The sequence below is a fragment of the Amphimedon queenslandica genome, unplaced genomic scaffold (assembly GCF_000090795.2).
Source record: "Amphimedon queenslandica unplaced genomic scaffold, v1.1 AMPQUscaffold_13401, whole genome shotgun sequence".
Lineage (NCBI taxonomy): Eukaryota > Metazoa > Porifera > Demospongiae > Haplosclerida > Niphatidae > Amphimedon > Amphimedon queenslandica.
The window spans coordinates 183,998-194,853 of NW_003546363.1; the positions used below are offsets into that span (position 1 = coordinate 183,998).

At 35.9% G+C, this 10,856-nt stretch overlaps 4 protein-coding genes across 6 annotated transcripts in view; all 4 read left to right on the forward strand.

Annotated features, from left to right (window-relative positions):
- The window catches only part of LOC100641932 (uncharacterized), a 5,548-nt gene extending 2,933 nt beyond the window's left edge, over window positions 1-2,615 (forward strand). Inside the window, exons 5-9 of the mRNA XM_019996695.1 lie at window positions 1,162-1,355; window positions 1,401-1,588; window positions 1,681-1,793; window positions 1,883-2,006; window positions 2,363-2,615. Of these exons, the coding sequence (XP_019852254.1) occupies window positions 1,162-1,355; window positions 1,401-1,588; window positions 1,681-1,793; window positions 1,883-2,006; window positions 2,363-2,446 (703 nt within the window). The 3' untranslated portion in view covers window positions 2,447-2,615. The remainder of the gene's footprint in view (window positions 1-1,161; window positions 1,356-1,400; window positions 1,589-1,680; window positions 1,794-1,882; window positions 2,007-2,362) is intronic.
- Window positions 2,616-2,838: 223 nt separating this feature from the next.
- Window positions 2,839-6,540, forward strand: LOC100638772 (sorting nexin-2-like). 2 transcript variants are annotated; one of them, XM_003386698.3, is made up of 15 exons: window positions 2,839-3,002; window positions 3,074-3,303; window positions 3,863-3,965; window positions 4,357-4,542; window positions 4,618-4,696; window positions 4,748-4,826; window positions 4,874-4,987; window positions 5,063-5,156; window positions 5,210-5,257; window positions 5,327-5,415; window positions 5,468-5,536; window positions 5,691-5,834; window positions 5,889-5,969; window positions 6,030-6,101; window positions 6,232-6,540. In XM_003386698.3, exons 1-15 carry the CDS (start codon window positions 2,861-2,863, stop codon window positions 6,289-6,291), a joined length of 1,590 nt encoding a protein of 529 aa, XP_003386746.1. In that variant the 5' UTR covers window positions 2,839-2,860; the 3' UTR covers window positions 6,292-6,540. The 2 variants fall into 2 exon arrangements, with proteins under 2 accessions (XP_003386746.1, XP_019852292.1); XM_019996733.1 differs by having other exon boundaries at window positions 3,077-3,303.
- Window positions 6,541-6,610: 70 nt separating this feature from the next.
- LOC100642059 (coatomer subunit epsilon-like) overlaps window positions 6,611-10,856 on the forward strand; it is a 5,318-nt gene continuing 1,072 nt past the window's right edge. Inside the window, exons 1-11 of one of the 2 annotated variants that reach the window (XM_003386724.3) lie at window positions 6,611-6,733; window positions 6,777-6,839; window positions 6,891-6,997; window positions 7,258-7,360; window positions 7,435-7,484; window positions 7,538-7,591; window positions 7,704-7,872; window positions 7,954-8,022; window positions 8,080-8,148; window positions 8,207-8,281; window positions 8,351-8,449. In XM_003386724.3, the coding sequence (XP_003386772.1) occupies window positions 6,635-6,733; window positions 6,777-6,839; window positions 6,891-6,997; window positions 7,258-7,360; window positions 7,435-7,484; window positions 7,538-7,591; window positions 7,704-7,872; window positions 7,954-8,022; window positions 8,080-8,148; window positions 8,207-8,281; window positions 8,351-8,398 (906 nt within the window). In that variant the 5' untranslated portion in view covers window positions 6,611-6,634 and the 3' untranslated portion in view covers window positions 8,399-8,449. Of the gene's footprint in view, window positions 6,734-6,776; window positions 6,840-6,890; window positions 6,998-7,257; window positions 7,361-7,434; window positions 7,485-7,537; window positions 7,592-7,703; window positions 7,873-7,953; window positions 8,023-8,079; window positions 8,149-8,206; window positions 8,282-8,350; window positions 8,450-10,856 lie in introns of those variants that run through there. The other variant, XM_019996736.1, reaches the window with a different exon arrangement.
- Window positions 8,478-10,856, forward strand: part of LOC100631403 (probable ATP-dependent RNA helicase DDX49) — a 6,877-nt gene continuing 4,498 nt past the window's right edge. Inside the window, exons 1-5 of the mRNA XM_019996734.1 lie at window positions 8,478-8,624; window positions 8,713-8,836; window positions 8,880-8,965; window positions 9,012-9,133; window positions 10,630-10,808. Coding sequence (XP_019852293.1) covers window positions 8,501-8,624; window positions 8,713-8,836; window positions 8,880-8,965; window positions 9,012-9,133; window positions 10,630-10,808 — 635 coding nt within the window. The 5' untranslated portion in view covers window positions 8,478-8,500. The remainder of the gene's footprint in view (window positions 8,625-8,712; window positions 8,837-8,879; window positions 8,966-9,011; window positions 9,134-10,629; window positions 10,809-10,856) is intronic.

A 10,856-nucleotide genomic window follows, 5' to 3' on the forward strand; every position in this document is an offset into this window, starting at 1 on the left:
GGTTCTCCTGATTTTGCTGGTCTCTCTCTCACTAGAAAAAGCTTCCTCACAAGTTGAGATATGCGGGGGGCACGATGTATATGATGTGACTAGCTTGAAAAAGTACAGCCTCGTGCTACATGATTGCACATCATGATAAGCTACCCTCCTCCTCCTCCTTTCTCTATAGACAACGAGTCTGGTATTCTACCATATCTGAAGCAGCCCAATGTGCTGGAGGTTCTTCAGGCGACCATTGTACTGTCAAGTTTTCAGTCTGTGGTCCCCTGCCTCCTGATACATGCAGTAGCACTAGTGATAGTACTGCTTTCTGTCAGGTTATCACTAATTCAGTTCCTGGCTCTGAGCACGACACTGGTAAACAGACGCTTATCATTAACGAAGCAAGTAAGTATTATTTTAAAGGAGTAATCGTAATGTTAGTGGGGTATTTATTGCCAGCAAAGCTACCAGCATTGAATATAATACTGCTATAATGGTGACTTAAAATTTCACATGGCAAAATTTCAAAGGTTTGTCAGTTTGCCAAATAAATAAAAATATTGCCAAAAAAATGAAACGGATAAGTTATATAATCTCTTACCTGCACATTCTCCTGTGCTATTAATTGTATTATTATTGTGTGGTTGCCTCAGGTTAAATTCCTGCGTGTGTGTAGATCCACCATAGTACAGTAGTACTATCAATTATTTATCTTTTGGCAGATGGTACATTAGGATTTCAATTTATCTATCAAAATGGAAGCGCAGTTGGAAATTGCAATCAAACAGAGACAGTTGTTTTGTTTCAGTGTGACCCAGCTGCACAGTGGGATGCATATGATCCTGATGTCACACGATTTCTTACAGGATTCCTTGCTGACATTAGTGACGAATGCTTGGTAATGTTCCGTCCTTTCCTCCCTCCTTCTCTCTCTCTCCCCTTCTTTCTATTCTGTCTCCTCTTTTCTCTATATTTCCTCCTTACTTCATTTCTCTCTCGTTTTTTTCCTCACAGTACCTTATGACACTAAAATACAGTGGTGCCTGTATTGCTCAAAAGCCAATCTATCCTCAGCTTTGTCAACTTGATGGCTACGACATTGAAAAACTCTCAGAGTAAGTGGTGAAGTGACAGTTTCCTCCTTATTATTGTAATTGATTCTGTTATAATAACTATTAGACCTGATGCTTGGACGGCCACAGTACCAGTCAAAGACTGTTATAATCCTTCTATTGGTCAAGGCTCTTGCAGTTTCTTGTTTTCTTTCTGCAAAGAAATACCACATGGCCAGTGCTACAATTCAGCTTTCTGTCAAAGTGGCTCTAACGGTGTTAGTTTTGGAAAATTTGACAAAGACCAGAAGATTTTTGAAAGTAATTGTGTCAATAGCAAAAATTACTTAATCTATTTCTTAATAGATGATGGTGGTGATGGCTTCACCATTACATATGGTCATGGTACTAACACAACTGACTGTCCTGACGGTCTCTTCTCCACACTAGTATTCACATGCAACAAAGATGCCAATTGGACTTTTGATCCTGATATTAATCTTGGAAATATCACTCAGTTTATAACAGCTGAACCAACTTTTAAAGACTGTGAGGTAAGTCATAGGCTGCTACTCCTAATATTACCCATTCATATTTTATGTATTTATTGTGTCTATACATTTATGGTGCAACTTTTCTTGTATAGTATATTGTTCGATTTAACTATTCTGGTGCCTGCAATGGCGGTTCTTTGTCTCCTACCTTAGCACCATCAGGCTCATCACCTCCCTCAATAGTTGGCTGGATATTAATAGGAATGTGAGAGAGAAAAAGAGTTATTTTTTATTTACACCTTTCTCTCTCTTTTTTGCTCTCTCTCTCTCTCTTTATCTCTCTCTCTCTTTCAGTTTCTTTGGTGTGGTTGCTCTATATATTTCTGTTGGTGTTTTGGTCCAGGCCATTAGAGGGAAGAAAGGAAAAGAGCTTATTCCAAATCACGAGTTATGGGGTGCCATCTTCCTATACGTTGTTGTAAGTCTAATTCCAGCATAGTTTCAATCACACACCTACTCTCTTATCTTCTAATAAGCTTTGATAGACATGATACTATCACATCTATATGTAATCTTTATCAGATATTATTATCCAGTTATAGTGTGAAATTAATAATCAATTCCTTACTAGTAAAACCATAAGTATAGCACATGCATACATGAGACACCTTAAATTAAATTTGGAAATTTTTGTAGATGTACACACTACACATAGATATCCTTTGTGTATATAAACTAGGTGATACTGTTTGTAACTGATGGCATCTTGCCTGTATAACATTATGTATATTCTTATTTTTTATAAATAATAATTTTATCTTTTTTTAATATTAGGGCGGTTGTCAAGTTACTATTGATTTTGTAACATGCTACAAGTTCAAGAGTCCAATGAAGGAGGTCAAATATGACGCACTATAAATACAAATGCACAGAAACAATTTTTGACACTAGTGTAGTAAAAAAATAGATAATAATGTGCTGGCTGCTGTTTTACTGTTAGTATATTGTATATGGTATTTTCCTATTGTGTGATATTGAATATTTTTGTTTTTTTTTTTTTGATAAATGGATATTTTTTTCAGCAAAATAATTATAAAATTATGCACCATTTGCACATGTTTATTTTTTTAGCATGGGCAGTAAATGATATGAACCATATATATTAGAGTAAATTAAAATATTAGAGTAAATTATGCACCATTGTAAGTGTTCGTGTTTATTTCTTAGCATAATGTGGACAAAAATGTAATGAATATTGTTATTGGACACGCCCTAGTCGTTACTCGATGAATATCATTAAGAACGTGCTCACGTGATCCACAGTGTCACAAGATGGCCGACGAACCTCCTCCTCTGGATGTTGAAGCTAGCCCTCCACCAGATGATAACGACGAATTATCAGAGGATAACATATTCGGCAAGCCATCATTAGACGAGCCAGAGCCTGCGAAAAAGGAAGAAACCAAAAAGGAAGGTGAGAATCCCACTGCGCGATTGTTGCAAAAGTGGGCGTGTCCCCTTATTTGTATCTTTTCTTTTTTCTAGAAGATCTTTTTGGAGAGGAAGAGGAGACAGAGGCTCCACCTGCATCCACTGAACGCCCACACACTGACAGCGAGCCACCAACACTGGAACCCGATGATCCGGAGCCTCCTCCTCCAGTAGTGGAAGTACCTCCGGCTGCAGAGAAACCAGTCACCACCTCAGCTCCGAGTGGAGGGGATCTCTTTGACGAAGAAGGAGAGGAGGAGCCTAAGCAGAAACCAGTTACACAGGTTTGACGAGTTTTATTCTTAACATGTACTCAGGACCGTAGCCAGGAACTTAAAACAGGGGGTTTGGAAATTGCTGCGCGCGAAGCGCGCAGCGAAAATTTTTACGAAAATGGGCGTGGTCGGTAGGCGTGGTCTTAATTTACGCATCTCAGCCATGTGCTGACTCAGCTAAAATGGCTATCTGTGCTTCTCGCTGTTACCAAAATGCTAATCCTGCTTTTGCAGTGCTGTTCTTCATGACAGGAGCTAATCTAAAACTTTTTTGCAGCTACAACAGGGGGTTCGTCCGAACCCCCCGAACCCCCCCTGGCTACGGGCCTGGTACTAGTATATGTACGTATAAATGTATTGTAAAAGAAGATTTACATTGGAGTTAAAAAGCAGGATGATGACCTTTTTAATGCAGATAACGTTTTGAAGTAAATGCAAAATAATGCAGATTTCAATTCTGCATCGAGTTTTGTTGCAACTGGAAACCTTCCTTAGCTCCTTAACAGAATACACATATGCACGTTACTAATTACATATTTCATTCTTAAATTATCTTTTATTACTGTAGGAAGCCGAGGCTCCTGCTAGCAAGGAGGAAGAGGAGGAGGAGGAAGAAGAGGATGTTGATCAATATGAGCTGACCATTACTGTAGCTGAACCTGAGAAAGTTGGTAAGTCAAGGCCTTACATTAATATGTACATGTATATGTATTAGTGGTTTAAATTAACTTTTTGTTATTTAACACTTTATCTAGCATACAAAAACTCTCATTCACTCTCTAATTCATTTTGCATGCATTGCACACATGCTCTCATGTTGATAAAGACAACATTGTTGTACATGTATGCATGTAGCCAGATATACACTACAGTACATTGTACATGCAAGGACAATAGAGCAGTTAATTTTTGATTGAGCTGGTATACTTTAGTACTATCGATAGAAATGCCTTTAATGATGCTTAGTTTATGGTTTGTGAGATAGTTATTGACAATCCTTGCGAGTTACTTTCAATCACGACTCATATATTATATTCCCTCTTCTCTTTCTAAAACCATCAGGTGATGGAATGGGTGCTTACATGACTTATCTCGTCACAACAAAAACAACTCTTCCCTCGTTTAAAGAACCAGAGGTCTTTGTCAGGAGGAGATTCAGTGATTTCTTGGGACTTTACTATCGTCTGTCAGAGAAGTTCATGTGCATGGGATACATAGTCCCTCCAGCACCTGAGAAAAGTGTTACAGGTAATGTGTTTACTTTCCTCTTTTTTCTCTTATGAAATTCACACTTTTCGTGTATTCATGATATATTTCTCTTAGGCATGACAAAGATCAAGTTTTCAAAGAATGAGGAGAATAGCGCCCTTTTCATACAAAGGAGAAGAGCTAACCTTGAAAGGTACAGAATAAAAGGGAAATTTTAGAGTCTTTATTTTTACTTTTTTATTAGATTTTTGAACAGATTAGCCATACATCCAGTCATCAGGAAAGATGAAGATTTTAAGATGTTCCTTGAGAACCCAGGAGAAGTAAGTACCTCGGCTTTTGTATTGATGGGTGTGGTTTGTTGCCATAGCTACCCAAAGCCAAAGACACTTCTGCCATGAGTGGTGCTGGACTGATGAGGCTCGTTAAGAATGTGGGCGACACTTTCTCTAAGATAGCTGGAAAGAAAGGAGACGTTGACTCTGTGAGATTTTAAGAAATAATAAAATTATATTTATTTCATTTTTATTCATTTCTTTAATTTCTTTTTTTTGCATAGTGGTTTGACGATAGACAGTCTGAGTACGAAACACTTGATACCCATCTAAAGAAACTCCATTCCTGTATTGAGAGTATGATTAGTGCTAGGAAAGGTAATGGAAGGAAGGCAAAAAAGTTTTTATTTTAATGTTTATTTTATTATCAGAGTTGTGTGGTTGTACTGCTGGTCTTGTGAAGAACTTGGCAATGCTAGGTGAGAAGATTATTTATTTTTAATGTCCTAATCTTTATTATCTCTCTCTCCCACTCTTTTTTTCTGTAGCTAACGTGGAAGAGAACAATTCCGTCTCACGTGCTCTGACTCGTCTCTCTGAAGTAGAGGAGAAGGTGGAGTCCCTTCACTCTGAACAGGTATTACTACACAGTGCTAATATCATGTGACTGTCATGTGACCTTTGCTTAGAGTAACGTTGACCTTTATGTCTTTGGGGAGACCATTCGTGATTACGTTGCACTCTTGGGATCTTTAAGAGTAAGTAACGATTGTGTATGTGTGTGTTTAAAAAGGACCAATAAATTAAAATGGCTAATGAAGTAACAGTGTTACAAAATTAATAATAAATTTTATTTATTAAATTAGCTACTCGTTTAAATTTTTTATTTAATTACATATATGATATTAATAGGAGACGTTCAATCAACGAGTGAAGAATTATGGTGTTTGGACTAATGCTCAGAAGACCCTCCAGAGCAAGAGAGATTCTGAAGCTAAAATGCAAACAACAGGAAAAACTGACAAGCTCCCGATAGTCCAGGCTGAGATAAAAGATGTGGGTGTGGTTCAGTTATTAATAGTTATTAACTAATGTAATTTTTTGTTTTAGTGGGAACAAAAGGAGAAGGATGCCGAGAAGGCTTTTAACAAATGCTCGAAAGTTTTGAAAAGAGAAGTAGAACGTTTTGAAGTAAATTATATTCTGCTTTCTACTTTACCCTATTTTACTTCTATCCTTATTCTGCTGTAGACGGTCCGTACTAAGGAATTTAAGGCAAAGTTTTTAGAACACTTAGAAGCTCTCATGCACATGCAAGAGGAGGTAAGAGCCTCTAAAACACATTTTAAAATGAGTTCCCATTTTATTTAATGTTATAAATTTTAAAATAGATTTACATGCATATTTTAGTGTCTTTTATATAATTTTTAATACTCGCCATCTTATTTCTTAGCTCATTCGTCTCTGGGAAGGATATCTCCCAGATGTGCAGGCCATTGAGGCTGAATCTTAGTAACATGCTCCCCACGTCTTAGCTCTAGGTTTCTGATAGCACTAATAAACTGCTCCTGCTGCTGCTCTATATTATTATTGTAATTATTATTATACAGTACCTGCTGTGTTTGTGATAAACTTTATGATATCTATATTGTTATTATCTATTGTTATTATTATTGGCAATTATTCTATTGTTTATTATTGGCAATTTTTTTTCCTATTGTTAATGAAGATTTCTTTATAATGATCGTTTTAGTAAATTAAACTGTGTTTTCCGTATACTTTACTGTAAATTACTTGTTGGATTAAGGACTAAGTCCGCGGATTTTATTGCAGTACATTTCCGGATACTAACAACAATGGCGGCCAATAGGGAAAGAGATGTTCTCTTTGAAGTGAGAAATGCTTTCTTCATAGGAGACTATCAGCACTGCATAACAGAAGCACAAAAAATAAAAGTATATATTTATAATTTCATGAATAGACTGTCCTTTTTTCTAGCCCCCAACAGCTCCAGTGGCAATAGAAAGAGATGTACTAATGTACAGAGCATATTTGGCTCAGGTAGCACCTCCTTTTCTATTTCCTTTCACTCTCTATCTCTTTTATATGTAGCGTAAATATGCTGTGGTTCTTAGCGAGGTGACTAAGAGTTCTCCTGTTGAAGTGAGGGCTGTTCGTTTGCTAGCTGAATATCTTAATGCTAGCGGAGCAGGAGGAAGGTAGAGGGAGAAAATAAATACTCGCAGTATATTCTGACACAAATCACAAGGAAATAATTCATTTTTTCTGTGACATACATATACACGTGCTTTTATTGTGTGGAAAACTTAAGATGATTCCAATCAAAATTTGAATTTTATGAATTTTTAAATTTGCTCAAAAATCAGGCCAAGGACCATGTACTATAGTACAGGGAATTTGGCCAAATTTTGCCAGAAATTGAAAGTAGAGAATTTTCCATTTTTATAATATTTTTTAGAGCGAAGGTAGTATCGGATCTTGATAAAACTGTGAACAGTGGAGTTGATGCTGATAATGATACTTTTGTAATTGTTGCTGCCTCAATTTACTTACTAGAGGAAGTGAGAATATCACTAGAACCTTCTCATCCTGCTACATGTATCTTGCTCTCTCTCTCTCTCTCTTTCACTTTTAGAATTTTGATTCTGCCCTTCGATGTCTCAACCAGTCGGATTCATTAGAAGGGTGAGGAATTATTTAATATTACAATTTTTTATTGTCATTATCTTTGTTCACAGGGCAGCATTAAGAGTACAAATATTACTATCAATGAACAGACTTGATTTAGCAAAGTATGTACCAACAAAAATCATCCTTTTCTTGTCTCCTCTGTTTTGTTTTTATCTTGTTTTTTGATCTTCATTACAATCTTCATTTTTCTCTCTTTTTTGCATTCTCTGTTAGGAAAGAGCTCAAAATCATGCAAGAGAAAGACGACGATGCAACTCTCTCTCAGTTAGCTCTTGCTTGGTTCAATTTAGCCGTAGGAGGAGACAAGTATCAAGATGCTTACTACATCTACCAAGAGCTTGCTGATAAAACCACACCCACTCCACTCCTCCTCAATGGACAAGTAGGGATTATAAAAGGAGATAAATTTGAATGTCTCTTTATTTATTTTCTATTTATAAATTTGTCATCTACTGTACTGTAGGCAGTATGTATGATTAGTCAAGGTAAATATGATGAAGCTGAGAGTGCACTACAAGATGCACTATCAAAGGTAAGTTTAAGCTTTATAGCATTCATAAATTATTTGTATTATTTGGTGTATTTTTAGGATAGCAATAATCCAGAAACTTTAGTCAATTTAGTTGTTGTTTCGCATCACTTGGGAAAACCATCAGCAGTGAGTCCTCCCTTCCTCTTTTGCCATTTTATTTTACTTTTTGCTTCTCTTTGATCAGGTTAGTCAGAGGTATATGGCTCAGTTGAAGGATGGTCATGGAGGGCATTTATATGTGCAGCAATTCAAGAGCAAAGTTAGTGAAGAGAGAGAGAGAGTTGAATATAATAATTGACTCATTACTTTTGTTAATGATTATACATAGGAAGAAGAATTCGACAGACTCTCGAGTCAATATTCAGGGAACAATTGAATAATGAAAATATTAATGATAATTATTGCAAATAAATTAATGATAATAACAATTCACAGAATTAAAATATTTTAATAAGCTATAATAACTAGGATATTAAAAATGGCAGATTCTTGCACGTTCTCTTCTCTTGGTCTATCAAGTTGGTTGGTTAGACAGTGTGAGGGTCTTGGATTCAAAGAGGCTACTCCAGTACAGAAGAACTGTATCCCGCCAATAATGGAAGGTAAAGAATACACAGAAAACTACTGTACTAGCTACACTGCACGTGGTTGGACTTATCTGATTGGTCAGATGATTTCCCCTTTGTATAGGAAGGGACTGTATTGGTTCTGCTAAGACTGGCAGTGGAAAGACAGCTGCATTTGCTCTCCCTATACTTCACTCACTGTCACGTGATCCTTACGGGATATACGCATTAGTTTTAACGCCCACTAGGTTAATTAAAAATAAAATAGAAATAAATGTTTATTGTGAGTAGGGAACTTGCCTATCAAATTTCGGATCAGTTTTGCGTTCTCGGCAAGCACATTGGTGTCAAAAGTGAAGTAATTGTTGGTGGAGTTGGTAAGCTTTAATGTCAATGATCAATTAAGTTATAATTTTTTGCTAGACATGATGGTTCAAGCTTTAGCATTGTCAAGGCGACCACACATTGTTGTGGCAACTCCGGGTCGTCTGGCAGATCACCTGCAAAGCACTGATACTGTTTTTATGGAGAAAATTAAATATTTGGTATATCGCTACTCTCTCTGTATCTATCTTGTTCATTGGTAGAAATTTTAAGTTGGTTTCTTTAAAAATGAATTTTAAAGTTACTCCAAAATCAGGTCAAAGTCTCTGTACTATAGTACATGGTCTTGGGCCAAATTTGCCAAAATTTAAAAGGAGAGAATTCGCCATTTTTATAAATTTATCTGATGCATATACATGTACTTATGTTATGTAGAAAGTTTGAGCTGATTTCGTTCAAGTTTGGATTTTTTATGAATTTTTAAAGTTGCTCCAAAATCAGGTCAAAGTCCCTGTACATGGTCTCGGGTCAAATTTCGCCAAAATTGAAAAGGAGAGAAATTGTCATTTTTATTATTTTATCTGATGCATATACATGTACTTATCTTGTGTAGAAAGTTTGAGCTGATTCCAATCAAGTTTGGATTTGTTATGAATTTTTTTAATTACTCCAAAATCAGGTCAAAGTCCCTGTACTATAGTACATGGTCTCAAGCCAAATTTCACCAAAATTGAAAAGGAGAGAATTTATGAGTCTTTTAACTTTTTCTGATACATATACGTGTACTTATGTTGTGTAGAAAGTTTGAGCTGATTCCAATTAAGTTTGGATTTTTTATGAATTTTTGAAGTTACTCCAAAATCTGGTCAAAGTCCCTGTACTATAGTACATGGTCTCGGGTCAAATTTTGCCAAAATTGAAAAGGAGAGAATTTGCCATTTTTATAATTTTATCTGATGCATATACGTGTACTTATGTTGTGTAGAAAGTTTGAGCTAATTCCGATCAAGTTTGGATTTTTTGAAGTTACTTCAAAATCAGGTCAAAGTCCCTGTACTATAGTACATGGTCTCGGGCCAAATTTCACCAAAATTGAAAAGGAGAGAATTTATGAGTTTTATAACTTTTTCTGATGCATATACATGTACTTATGTTATGTAGAAAGTTTGAGCTGATTCCGATCAAGTTTAGATTTTTTTTATGAATTTTAAAAGTTACTCCAAAATCAGGTCAAAGTCCCTGTACTATAGTACATGGTCTCGGACCAAATTTTGCCAAAATTGGAAAGGAGAGAATTTGCCACTTTTATAACTTTATCTGATACATACACATGTACTTATGTTGTGTAGAAAGTTTGTGCTGATTCCGATCAAATTTGGATTTTTTTACGAATTTTTAAAGTTTGCTCAAAAATCAGGTCAAAGTCCCTGTACTATGGTACACGGTCTTGGGCCAAATTTTGCCAAAATTGGAAAGGAGAGAATTTATGAGTTTTATAACTTTTTCTGATACATATACGTGTACTTATTTTGCGTAGAAAGTTTGAGCTAATTCCAATCAAGTTTGGATTTTTTATGAATTTTAAAAGTTACTCCAAAATCAGGTCAAAGTTCCTGTACATGGAATGTACATGGAATTTTGCATGGAACATGGAATTTTGCTGAACAAAGAAGGGAGAGAACTGAAAATCACTCTACTCTTTCTTACATAATTATAGGTATTAGATGAAGCTGATAGGCTATTAGAGAAATGCTTTGAGGATGATTTGAGTGTCATATTTGAGAGACTGCCAGAGAAGAGGCAGACACTGTTGTTCAGTGCAACACTCACTGATAGTTTAAATAGACTAAAAGAACTATCAACTACACCTCCTTTCTGCTGGGAAGCACCAAAAGAGTAATAATAACACTGTAATAATTATGTTTAACATTTATGTGAAGATTT